Raw genomic sequence first — 13669 nt, 5'->3', positions numbered from 1 at the left:
CCCATATCACACATCTTTGTGTCACCCTCCACCCAAACACAGGGCCTTGTCCCCAGCACACACACAAGCTTAGGCAGACACGGCATGCAGGAATACGTCATGAGAGAACAGGCTGCATCCTGCAACTCATGTTATTATCAGACGCTTCATTACCAGAAATAGAATTACTAGGAGACTGCGGGGGAGAACACCGGTTAAATAGGGCCCTCTATATGCCACGCACGTGCTAAGGGATCTGCGTGGGCCATTTCATGTTACCTCGCACCGCAGTCCTGTGACAGGTTAGGAAACGGAGTCATGCGAGTCCCAGACACGCGCCCAGAAGAGTGGGAATTTGAACCCAGGTCTTTAATGGGCCTGCTCAAGCTCATCTCCAGTGTCATGCCAAGGGCTTGTGGGGAATCAGTTGTTTCCCAGAGAGTTTTTCCAAACGTAATTGCTTCACCTCTGAAACATCCAAAGTTGACGTAGGTACATCATTTGGGGCCAAAATGTGATACAAAAGTATTGCACATGCCCTGCCTCTCAAAGCATGCTTCATGTTAAAACAGAATGTCATTATTGGCAAAGTATTCATGTGCCAAGAACTCTTTTTATTTTATTTTATTTTATTTTCCAATTACAGTTCACTTTCAATATTATTCTGTATTAGTTTCAGGTGTACAGCATAGTTTACCAAGTGTTCCTCCCGATATTTCCAGTACCCACCTGGCACCGTACAGAGCTGTTACAGTATTATTGACTGTGTTCCCTATGCTGTACTTTGCATCCTCATCACAATTTTCTAGCTACCAATTTGTGTTTTTTTATTTTTTTAAATATATTTTATTGATTTTTTACAGAGAGGAAGAGAGAGGGATAGAGAGTTAGAAACATCGATGAGAGAGAAACATCGATCAGCCGCCTCCTGCACACCCCCTACTGGGGATGTGCCCGGAACCAAGGTACATGCCCTTGACCGGAATCGAACCTGGGACCCTTCAGTCCGCAGGCCGACGCTCTATCCACTGAGCCAAACTGGTTTCCCAATTTGTGTTTTTTTAATAAATCTTTATTGTTGAAAGTATTACATATGTCCCCTTTTCCCCCCATTAACCCCCTCCAGTCCGCCCCTGCCCCCCCCCAGCACTCTTTTATATGTAATTTGTTATTTATTATCAGAAAAACACTATTTTAAGGTCATTGTGATAAAGATGAGCTATTTCAGGTCAGAGACCTGACCCCCAGTGTTCTCAGGAGAGAAATGGCTGGAATAGTCAGTACATCCCCCGCCCCGCCCCACCCCCATCCCCGCCTCCCACAGAGGGTTACGGAGCATCAGGGGGGAAGCCCAGGGAAAGCCCTCTGCCGGTGGTGGAGCTCTGCAGAAGCTTGGGGGGGGGGGGGGCTCTTCTTTGTGTTCGTTGTGGAGACACCACAGACGTGAACCCCAGTTATAGGGAAGGAACCTGGCTTTCCATTCCCCTGTCTGCTTCCCCCTCGGCACTCTCCAGCTGAGGTCCCTGAACCTCCTGTTGGTTAGCAAGGAACCCTGGGGACCCCCCTCCAGACTTCTGTGACCCAAAAAGGAATTTTTCCGTGACCCTTCTGCCCAATCTTGCTCCCCAAAGCCATTGCCAGTCTTACAAGATGTTAAGGTGGCATTTAGGCAATAGACCACAAGTCAGCATTTTTTTAAAATATATGTTATTGATTTTTTACAGAGAGGAAGGGAGAGGATAGAGAGCTAGAAACATCGATGAAAGAGAAACATCGACCAGCTGCCTCCTGCACACCCCCCACCGGGGATGTGCCTGCAACCAAGGTACATGCCCTTAACCGGACTCAAACCTGGGACCTTTTCAGTCCGCAGGCTGACGCTCTATCCACTGAGCCAAACCGGTTTCGGCACAAGTCAGCATTTTTAAAGCCACAGTATAAGATGGAAATAAGGGACTGTTTCATTTCTAGTGGCTGCAGATTAAAAGAAAAAAAGAGGAAGAGCCGGTGGGGGGTGGGGGGATGGGGGGCGGGGGGAGCATTATTTGCTAACACGTTGGAAAATCACGTTCCTTTCCCATTTCAGTGATGCTACAGGCAGGGGGCAGCAGATTCACCCAGGGAGAAATCCAGGAGCCACCGTCAAGCCCTGTTCACACACTTCAGTTAAAAGCCTTCAGCACAGAAGTCATCTCACGGTATTTCTGACAGCGGTGACATCTCAGAGAGAAAAGCGCCCTGCCCGCATCAGAGTGATCAACATTCGACACCATGCATTGTTGGCGATATTCAAGTGCCAATCATTCCACTTTTTTCCTTCCACCCTACGCGTTTTGGGTGATTGTTGGTGTCTCTGTAAAGTCAGATCTGCCTGGTTTTGCCTGCCAATAACATCTTCGTCATGAGGTGGTCCACACCAGGGTTATTTAAATACTTGAAACGGGGAACAATTAAGCCCTGGGCTGAAACATTAGTCTAGAGGGAGGTGTAGGGTTACTTCCTTCAGTAACACACTCGTCTACCCTGTCAGGTGGAGACCTCTCTCAGAGGCTTAGGGACGTGGTTGTAAACACCGGCCCTGGACGCAGGCGCTGAGGGAGGACCGGGGGATGGACTTGGGAGCTTGAAATGGTGGGTTTCGAAGAGCCGGCCTTGGGCCAGAGGGTCGCCCAGTGCCCGGAAGATGTCAATGGCCCCCCCTGCGGCTCAGACGCCTGGGGGATGACCCGCACCCACTAGGATGCCCGGATGGTTCAAGAAGGTGTGGTACGGGCTAGCATCTCTGCTCAGCTTCTCCTCCTTCATCCTCATCATCGTTGCCCTGGTGCTGCCCCACTGGCTGAGCGGGAAGATCCTTTGTCAGACAGGAGTGGACCTGGTCAACGCCACCGACCCAGAGCTGGTCAAATTCATCGGGGACATTTACTACGGGCTCTTCCGAGGGTGCAAGGTGCGGCAGTGCGGGCTCGGGGGCCGCGAGTCCCAGTTCACGAGTGAGTATGTTTGGGGCAGGAAAGATGCTTTAGATCCTAACACTTATTTTTCCAAATCTGGAAGGGTGCTTTATGTCTACATGTGGAGTTTGACTTCTGCCTCGCCCTGAGGCACAATGACCAAGTCCACACTCACCCAGGGGTTCTTGTTCAGCACTAAGAAGAGACCTTTTTCCCCCTGTGAAGGCTCGTAGAGACATTAGAAATAGGGATTTGTATTCCTTTTCGTTTACCACTATTAACAATAGCCACTAAAATATTGAGTGGCTTACACATGCCAGACATTCTGCTTGTGTTTCACACGGCTGGTCTCTTAAGCCTTACAACAAATTCATAAAGAAGGAATTATTAACGATCCCATTTTGCAGAAGACTACACTGAGGCTCAGAGAGGTTGCATAACTAGCCTGAGGTCTCCCAGCCAGGAAACAGCAGAGCAGGGAGGGACTTCATGGCCACGCCCCCCGCCTCGGGCACTCTCAGCCAGTCCACAGGCAGGTGCAGGAGGCTGCAAGCAGAAACCAGCCATCAGGGAGCGTGGCAACTGCTTCCACTGCTGTTTATATAAAAGCTTGGTGTCTGCCCGGCTGGTGTGGCTCAGTGGTTGAGTGTTGACCCATGATCCGGGAGGTCCTGGTTCAATTCCTGGGCAGGGCATGTGCCCAGGTTACAGGCTTGATCCCCAGTGAGGGGCATGCAGGAGGCAGCCGATCAATGATTCTCTCATCATTGATGTTTCTATCCCTCTCTCCTTCTCTTCCTCTCTGAAATCAATTTTAAAAAAATTTAAACTTCGTAGTCTGAGAAAAGCAAATGGGCTCTGTGCTGGGCTCTGGAATCAGACTAGCCCGGTTCAAAGCCCAGCTTGCATGTTTGCTGGCGGGAGACCTCAGGCAAGGCTGCTGGCCTTGAACGTGGGCAGGCACGAGCATCGGCTGACAGGCACAAGTGTTGGCTGGCATCCAGTGTCACATCAGAGCTGCTCTGGATGTAAGGAGAGTAGGACTCCAAGACTGGTCTTCTGGAAAGAAAAAACAAAAACAAACAAGACAATATCCTGCAAGCCTTTGTAGTCAGGTCGCCGGTGAGAACAGCGTTCTACAAAATCAAAATTACTCAACATATTGCTGAGAATAAGGAATTTTATTCATTATTTGATTTTATAGTTCAGAATTGTAGTTCTTAAGAACTTGACCAGGGTTAGTATCTTACTAAATGTATAAAGACAGAAGCTGGGCCGTTGACAAATACTCTAATGCAAATTGACATCATTTAAATACATGAAAAAAATACATATTTTGTTATGTGTATTCAAGAAAATAGGAATAGTTGCATTTACCCGGCAATTAAATTAGAATGGGATATTGAAGATATTGGAATATATAGCTCTATTAAAAACATAACAGCCCTGGCCAGGTGGCTCAATTGGTTGGCGTGTCATCATGTACAACAAAAGATCAGGGGTTCGATTCTAGGTCAGGGCACATACCTAGGTTTCAAGTTCGAGCCTCAGTCTGAGCACGTATGGGAGACAACTGATTGATGTTTCTCTCTCTCAAAATCAATTTTAAAAAAACATATCCTCGGGTGAGGATTAAAAAAAAACATAACATAAAAGGCTGAACACACACACATATGAACAATGAAATAAAAATAAAGGACAAGTTAAAAGGAAACACCCCAGAGAATCAATTTCCAAACCAATCATAGAGAAAATCAAAGAACTATACGGTTAACCCTGGAACAACATGGGGGTTAGAGGTGCCAGTACCCCACAACTGTAAGTTTATGCCATCTGTTTATAAGATGAAAATGATCAGCATGCAAGTGCACCTGTGAAGTTCAAATCCATGTTGTTCAAGAATTAACTGTAGCCCTGACTGGGTGGCTCAGTTGGTTAGAGCCACGTCCTGATACGCCGAGGTTGTGGGTTCCAATCCCAGTAGGGGGCACATACAATAATCAACCAATGAATGCATAAATGAGAAGAACAACAAATTGATTTTTCTGTCTATCTCTCTCTCTCTCTAAAATCAATCAATCAATAAAAATTTAGGGGAGAAAAGTCAACTGTACATAACAACCAGTTAAGATCCTTTTTCATACCTGAGGACACATGACTAACAATTTCATCTTTTGGTTTTGGAATGAATATCCAATATATACAGCTTTGAACATATGTGGGTGTGCTCTCGTGAAATCGCTTTGATAGAGTTACCAAATTACCCTCTCAGGAGAGTATATGAATTAATATTCTACACAGTTTGACACCTTTATCAACACAGTGTATTAGCAAACTTTTTTGTCTTTGCCAATCACATAGTGATTCTTTCCTATTTTAAGTGTTTGGTGAGGATTGCGATGCTAGTGTGTTCTCATGAGTGCATTTCAAGAAAAGGGATAATGAGCCCAGCCAGCGTGGCTCAGTGGTTGAATGTCAACCTATGAACCAGGAGGTCACAGTTCGATTCCCAGTTGGGGTATATGCCCAGGTTGCGGGCTCGATCCCCAGTGTGGGGTGTGCAGGTGGCAGCTCATCGGTGATTCTCTCTCATCATTGATATTTCTATCTCTCTCTCCCTCTCTCTTCCTCTCTGAAATCAGTAAAAATATATTTTAAAAAGGAAGAAAGGGATAATGAAACAAGTAGGTCACCAGGCAAAGCTACTATGTTTGGAATAAAAAGGGGCTGAAAGTGTGAAAAGAAAACAAATGTATATTAGGACACTGAGATGAGAGGGAAGAAAAGGAAGCGAGAAGCCTTACGCAGGAAAATTCCTTGGAAAGGAGTTTATTTTCCAGGGTCAAGTTTCCAGTGCTGATGTGATAACTGGTGGAGATAACTATAAATGGAAACACTTCCAGACAGGAAGTTAGATCAAAACTAAGGACATAGACACGGAGTGTCTGGAAACTTCTGAGTGGAAAGGACCCCTTAAAGGAAGACGGGCCAAAAACGCTCGCCCTCAGGCGTGGGAGACACCCACCTTCCATGAATAAAGGGAGGCCGTGAGCCAGCAAAGGCCCAGAGGGGAAAGGATTGGGGGTTGTGGGGTGAGTGGACCCAGGAGAGCTTTGAGTCCTGCATCCTGAGGGGGACAAAGAGGTGCTGGTCAGTGGTATCAAATGATGAAGGAGGGACTTTGGAGTTCAAAGACGGACCCCAATTTGACCAGGAGGTGTTCAGTGGAAACCCTGGAATAGCTGCAGAAGAGTGAGTATGCCCATCTCTAGTTTTCCATCATTTTAAAGGCTTCATTTATAACTACTGAACATAGTGATCTAAACTCTGTACGCTATAGAGGACTATAATCCTATGTGTAGAGTTCAGGGTCACCTTACCCAAAGATAAGGGAGGTAATGTCCCCAAACCTGTGGGGAAAAGGGGTTCATAAAGTCAACCTCCTATCCCTGTCACAAGGGTTAAAGGAGAGAACAAATGTAAAATGCTCGGCCACTGACTATGCTCAGTAAATGCTGACTACCCCCAACTCACACACTATGCAGGTAGCATTATCCCCATTACACTGATGAGGAGACTGAGGGTCTGCGAAGTCAGAGAGTAAAAATAGTAACAGAAACAACCACAGCCACCCTTTTGAGGAACTGACTTTTTCCCAGGCAATATTTAAAATACTCTCTTATGATATATCATTTAATCTTCACCGCTAGAACATGGTGGCAAATATAGAGAAAACAAATACCAATGAATATTTCACTCAATTATCCCGCCACATGTATATGGATATTTTCAAAGAGTATTGTGCAACATAAGGATTGAGTGTCCACCAGGCACAGGGAAATAATGTCTACCTTGCTGAGTCGTTATGAGGGATGCACAAGGATGCTCCTTGCTTCCCATAGTGCCCAGTAGTGGGCGCTATTACCATCCTTACACACTTCACTTGATCCACTGGACAACCTTGTAAGATGGGTATGAAGGGCAGGGTTTAGATGCAGGGGTCCTCAAACTTTTTAAACAGGGGGCCAGTTCACTGTCCCTCAGACCGTTGGAGGGCCGGACTATAGTTTAAAAAAAAAAAACTATGAACAAATTCCTATGCATACTGCACATATCTTATTTTGAAGTAAAAAAACAAAACGGCAAAAACACCCGCATGTGGCCCGCGGGCCGTAGTTTGAGGACGCTTGGTTTAGAGGATCCTACTTGACAGTTGTGGCAAATGAGCAAAGCTGGGATTTGAACCCAGATCTTTGGGTGCCAGATCTAGGCTTCACTCGGCTACATCCTGCTACCCTGTTCACAGATATGCCTGAGACCAATCCTGATTTAATGAAGGCAACTCTCTTAACACATATTCAAGCTTTGCGATCGTCCTTCTTTCACTGACTCTCTTGCCAACCTCTTTTGCCAAAGAGATGCCATCTGCCCAGCCAGTGTGGCTCAGTGCTTGAGCATCGACCCATGAACCAGGAGGTCACGGTTCAATTCTTGGTCAGGACACATGCCCAGGTTTCGGGCTTAATTCTCTCTCATCATTGATGTTTCTATCTCTCTCCCTCTCCCTTCCTCTCTGGGTTTATATGCACCAGCTCACACCAGACCCCAGAACTGTGCAGTCAATGCACTTTAAATTGCCAACAGGACACATTTAGATGTTGCATTCTTCCCGAGGAAGAGAGGATGGTTGGGCAACCAACAAGTGGCAGACGCGGGGGCCATGACTTTACCTCTGGAAGGCTCCAGCTCTTTGAAAGCCCAGCACTTGCTGCCCAGCCCTCACACCCTCTAGTAAAGCTTCCATGGTGAGCAAGCGTGGGCCCTAGGAACTTGAGCCAAGCTCTGACGTTGAAGTAACAGCCGTGTCCCCTCCGCAGTCTTCCCACAGCTGGTGAAGGAGCTCAACGCGGGCCTGCACGTGATGATCCTACTGCTCCTCTTCCTGGCCTTGGCCCTGGCCCTGGTCAGCATGGGCTTTGCCATCCTCAACATGATCCAGGTTCCCTACAAGGCGGTCAATGGCCCCGGGGGCATCTGCCTCTGGAACGTCCTGGCAGGTAAGGAGAGCCTCTGCGGGCGGGGGGGGGGGCAACTCATGCCCTCGCCATCACTAGGCTGAATTTCAAGAAACTAAGTGGAGGGTGTGAGGGAATTAACGTGCCGCCTCCGCCTTCACTTCCCTGGGTCTATAGCCTTCCCGACAGGCCCGGATGTCCTCCTTACTAAACGAGGCAGAGTCTCTGTCACAATAAAGGGCCAAATGGTTAGTGCGCATGAGTAGGGGCTGCTGCTGGGAGGAGCCCTCACGGATGACAGAAGAGAAGAAACCTGGGGATTTCAGCTGCCTGTTTTGTTTAAACCTCACAGCCTCCATATAAGGGATATGAAGTGTTATTAGCCCCCTATTTACAGATGAGGAGCCCGAAGCTCACACAAGGTCACACAGCAGCGAGTAGCAGAGGTGGGATTCGGACCCGGGTAAAGCTGAGTCCAAGCCCTTTGCCTTTTCATTAATCCTTGGTCTCATTGATGACCATGGCGCTCTATTTTCCAAGCCAGACCAGGGCCTGGGCCAGGGAGGAGCCTACAATGGAAGTGGATGCCCTTGACCGGAATCGAGCCCGGGAGGGACCCTTCGGTCTGCAGGCCAAGGCTCTATCCACTGAGCCAAACCAGCTAGGGCATGTAAGATGTTCTTATATCTCCCCACATCCCCCTCAGGGTCTACATCCTAATCCCAAACGATTTAGAAATTGGACTAATCCAGATGTGCACACCCTAGAAAAGACGGCACTGGACAGGGGGCAAATTAGAGGGGTCAAGGGTGAAAGCCCATCCGATCTGAAGCTTATCCTCTTTCTGCAACACCTCTCACCCCTCACACCGTGTGGGCTATCGGCCGCTTTAAGAAAGCAATTTAAAATTTGTGTCTCCCTAAGGGCTTTTTTAAACCCAAAGCGAGCGTGTTGCCTGTGCCACAGAAATGCCACCTCCCGTAAAGTCGTTACAGCTGACGGAAGGCGCTGTGAGTGAGGGCCGCCTTTCTGGGTTGCAGGTGGCGTCGTGGCCTTGGCCATCAGCAGCTTCATGGCCGCCGTGAGATTCCACGACCTGACGGAGCGCATCGCCAACTTCCAGGAGAGGCTCTTCCGCTTCGTGGTGGTGGAAGAACAGTACGAAGAGTCCTTCTGGATCTGCGTGGCCAGCGCCTCCGCCCACGCTGCCAACTTGGTGGTGGTGGCCATCAGTCAGATTCCCCTCCCAGAGATTAAGACCAAAATAGAAGAGGCCACGGTCACGGCCGAGGATATCTTGTATTAATAGCCTTCTCCTGGCCACACCCTCTCCTAAGTCAGCCTGGTGCGGGAATGGAGGCCTCGTCTTGGTTGCAGGCTTCGCCATCCAGAATGGCCATGATTTTGGCAATGAGAAGAAGGCGACGGGAGGAGGGAGGCTGGTACCTGGGCCAGAAGAGAAAACCGTTCCCGGATTCCTGGCATCTCTGTCCTTCTCTCTCCATGGCCTTGGACTTGGAGTTGGAGTTGGAGACTTTGCACTTGCCAGCTGTGTGACATTGGACAATTCATTTCACATCTACTTCTCAGTTCCCTCCTCTGTAAAATGGGGATAAGAATGACCTCACATGATGTAATGGGCTGTCATGTTGCCAGGCTTTGGCTATTGTAGAGCATTCCACGAATATAAGACACTGAACACTCCAATAGAAGCCTATAGACCCTGGTCTATTCCATGCATTATGGTGGGGGGGGAGGTTTGCTGATGTCCCTGCCCTCCGGAAACACTGAATCTTTCCACCTGGCACAGGAACCAGAGAGCAACAGTAACATTAAGGATGAAAATAACTGCCTTTTTAAAGTGATTACTACATGTAGAAAGTTGTTCTTAGAGTTATAGGTACATTAGGTTCTCACTACAACCATAGATTGTCAGTACAACTCTCTATTTCCATTTTATAGATGAAACTAAGGCACGGAGAGGTTGGGTAACTTGTGAGGTTGTTGGGGGACTTGAACCGTGGAAGCTGGAGCCAGGGTTTGCATTGGTAAGCACTTTGCTAGTCTGTTGTCTGATGCGTAAGCAGTTGCAGCGCAGTGTGTGTGATCAGCGCTGTGACAGCACAGACGTAGAGGGGCGAGGAAGGAATGAGTTCTTCGGGAAGGGAGGAAGGGACGTGGGATTAAAGAACGTGTCACACCGGTGACATTGGATCTGAACTCCGAAAGGTGAGCAGTTTTTCCAGTGGTGAAGGAAGCAGGGTTAGGCAAGGGCCTTCCAGGATGTGTCCATGATGAGGGGAGGCACAAGGTATGAAATGACAAGGAGGGCTTGGAAGCCTGGGGATAAGCCAGTGGGATTAGAACTAATCCACCCGGTTGGAGAAGCCCAGCTGTTTTGTGTTGGGCTTGGACTTTTCCTAAGTGGCATTGTGATGGTTAATTTTATGCGTTGACTTGGCTAGGCCACGGGACCCAGATGTTTGCTCAAACACTATTCCAGATTTTTTTGTGAAGGTATTTTGGGGATGGGATTTACATTTAAATTAGTAGACTCTGAATAAAGCAGATTGCTCTGCATATGTGGGTGGGCCTCATCCGATCAGTTGAAGGCCTTAAGGAAAAGACTTTCCAGTCCCAAGGGAGAGGGAATTCTGCCAACAATTGCCATTGAACTTAAAATGCACCTCTTTCCTGGAACCAGCTTACCCTGCAGATTTTGGTCTTGCCAGTCTCCACAATCTTGTGAGCCAATTTCTTAAAATAAACCTCTCTCTCTCTCTCTCTCTCTCTCTCTCTCTCTCTCTCTCTCTCTCTCTCCATATTTATATAATGCACATACATTCTACTGGTTCTATTCCTCTGGAGAACCCTCTCTCACTCAGTCGTATTAATTTATTAATTCCTGGAGTGGATCTTCTCCCAGGTCTCCTGTCTTCATGCCAAGTAAACATTATCTAATCCCCCAAATTAGCTCCTTCTTACATGACACCCGATTTGGACTCTCTCTGCCTTTGCTTAATGCGAAGTGTCCATGGCATTGTTCTGTCCTAATTGCTTATGACCCCCGTGGGGCCCATCTGTCTCTTCCAGCCCTCTACCCCCATCCCAGACACAGCTGCAGTCCTAGTTAGTGGACTGATGTCACTCATCAAATATGCAGATGGCACATGGCTGGAGGGGATAGTTAACTCGATAGGCGATGGATCCAAAAGATAGTGGCAGACTGGAGCGCTGTCTCAAACACATGGAAATGTCAGTGTCCCACTAAGTTTAACATGAAGTCCTGCTGACAGTTAAAAACAATCAATAACATAAATACGGGAGACTCGGGCAACAGGTTATATGAATAACATCTGAGGATCTGGGCACATTTATTCATTCAACAAGTATTGGAACTGATCGGGTGCTGGGAGTAGAGCAATGAGCAAACAGACAAAAATCCCTGCCCTGCAGAGATTCCGGTCTCCCAGCGGCTGGGGATGACGTGCTGAGAAAGCGAGTGATGGAGCCACGAAACCCTTAGCCCAGCCAGACTCTCAGCCTGATGCTGACCTCAGGTATGTGCAGACGGTCACGAAGGGACAGGGTGGGTTTGCTTCTGCTCCCAATAGCAGAATTACCTTATCAAGATGGTAACCTTGGTCGGATGGAGGTGTTCCAAGGAGCCGAAGGGCAGGCTTTCGTTTTGTGCGTATTTCTGGCGAGAGAGTTCACAGCTTTCGGAAGAGTTTCAGAAGTGTCTGTAGCACCTTAGGAGTTTTAAACCACGACCCATCAGGGCCCGCTGCAAGGTCGCTGGAGCTAATCAGGTCAACGCAGTTCACTCGCATGGTCACCCAAGTGTGGAGAGAAAGTGTAGCTCCTTCAGTTTGACTATAGCTAATGACCTGGTCATTCATACGATCTCTCCAGGGAATGCTAAGCCTCCCCGGGATACAGCGGCTGCTCGTCACTCGCCTTCTCCTGAAGGTGACTCTCAGGTGATGGAAGAGGAAGGCACCCACACACATACTCCTGGCCTCCTGCTGGCTCGGGGGGAGTGGGGGGAAGCTAGGTTCCTGGCCCCCTGACTGCCGCTTGCCCTGCCAGCCTCCCCAGCGCTGTCTGAGGCTGGAATAATTCGTGAAACGTTCTTTCAACTGGTCCGAGTCCAGTCACTGCTGGAAGGCTTGTCCTCATCTTGGATCCTGCGGGCCAGGGGACCCCTGAGTGGCCAGCAAGTCCTCGCTCGCTCCAGCTCACCTGTCTGCTGTTCCACGCCCAGGCTCTGCTGCAGTCACCCACCTGCCTCAGCAGCCCAGGAGCCCTGCCTGGTGTCAATTCAGCATCCTGTCCCCAGGCATGGGGGTGGGGAGGGGAGAGGGGGTCGTCCTGGGCTAATCTCATTTCCTCTTACAAAGTAATTAAGGTGATTCACAGACTATTAATCTCCCCTCAAATTGCACTTAAGTTTCCTGCTGCTAATATGATATAGTCAAATATGAAATAAATTCTGTTTTAAAAATTAAGTCTCCAGACTTAATTAAAAATGTAAAAGTTAAATCACAGAATAGTCTGTAATTGGTATGGAATAGTATATAATTGGTATGAAAGTAAAATCTCACCCTAACCGGTTTGGCTCAGTGGATAGAGAGCGTCAGCCTTCGGACTCAAGGATCCAGGTTCAATTCTGGTCAAGGGCATGTACCTTGGTTGCGGGCACAGACCCAGTGGGGATTGTGCAGGAGGCAGCTGATCAATGTTTCTCTCTCATCGATGTTTCTGACTCTCTATCCCTCTCCCTTCCTCTCTGTAAAAAATCAATAAAATATTTTTTTTAAAAAAAAGAAAGTAAAATCTCACACTCAGAGCCCATTGAGATGGTTATATTCCCCCCACACCTGGAAAAAACATCACGGAACTCACTTCCTCCCTAGTGCTTCAAGCGGCCTTGACACTGGCCGCAGGTTGATGGGGGAACATGACTCTGTGCCTTAGGTGCCGCCCAGCCCTTTCGAGGTCACCATTTCCTCATTCGGAGAATGAAAAAGTTGGACTGCGTGCTAACGACCACCTAGTGTACTTGACGTACTTCCTTCCTATGTCTGACAACAATTACTGAAGATACATAATACTGCCTTTATTTTACAGACTCCAGAGAACTTAAGTAGCTTGCTCAAGTCGCATTACTACTAAAGAATGGAGGAAGGGTTCAACCCCCATCTGCATAGTGTCAAGACCACCATTCTCCCACTACCCCATGCTTGCCTTTCCTTGTTACAGAAGACCGGAGAAAACCCAAGCGACGCTTAGAGAAATGGAGTTACACTGCTTTATTACACCGACGGTCTCAGTGGAGTCACCTCCCAAAAAATCTGAGCAAAGCAATATGGTGGGAGCTTTCCTTTATGTTCTGTTGGTCTCTTTGTCCCCCAAATATGGGTTTTTCCGGGCCTTTAGCAGTCTTTACAAAGAGCCCCATGTAGATATTTTGCAGGCAGCTTGTAACCTTGAGCACAGCACAACTTAGTGGATAACTAACAGGCACCTGGTATGGGGGTGAGTAGAAACAGCAGCAGAGCGGCTTGCAAGGTCAGACAGTTGAATTCACAGGACAAAGGACTATTTGTACATAGTGGAAATTCAAACAGCAGTTTTTACAAATAGAGGTTACTACATTATAGAGAGAATTAGCCTTTAGCCTTCTCATCCTGAAAGACTCGGGGGGCTCCTTCCAGG

General features: G+C 48.0%; 1 protein-coding gene across 1 annotated transcript; it reads left to right on the top strand.

Moving 5' to 3' along the window:
• The first annotated feature begins 2418 nt into the window (after positions 1-2418).
• On the top strand, positions 2419-9279 carry CLRN2 (clarin 2). The gene is made up of 3 exons (XM_079779417.1): positions 2419-2972; positions 7811-7990; positions 8989-9279. Exons 1-3 carry the CDS (start codon positions 2720-2722, stop codon positions 9252-9254), a joined length of 699 nt encoding a protein of 232 aa, XP_079635543.1. The 5' UTR covers positions 2419-2719; the 3' UTR covers positions 9255-9279.
• Positions 9280-13669: the final 4390 nt, after the last annotated feature.

Source organism: Cnephaeus nilssonii (genome assembly GCF_951640355.1).
Source record: "Cnephaeus nilssonii genome assembly, chromosome: 1".
In the NCBI taxonomy this organism is placed as follows: domain Eukaryota; kingdom Metazoa; phylum Chordata; class Mammalia; order Chiroptera; family Vespertilionidae; genus Cnephaeus; species Cnephaeus nilssonii.
This window is presented reverse-complemented; position numbering and strand designations above follow the sequence as displayed.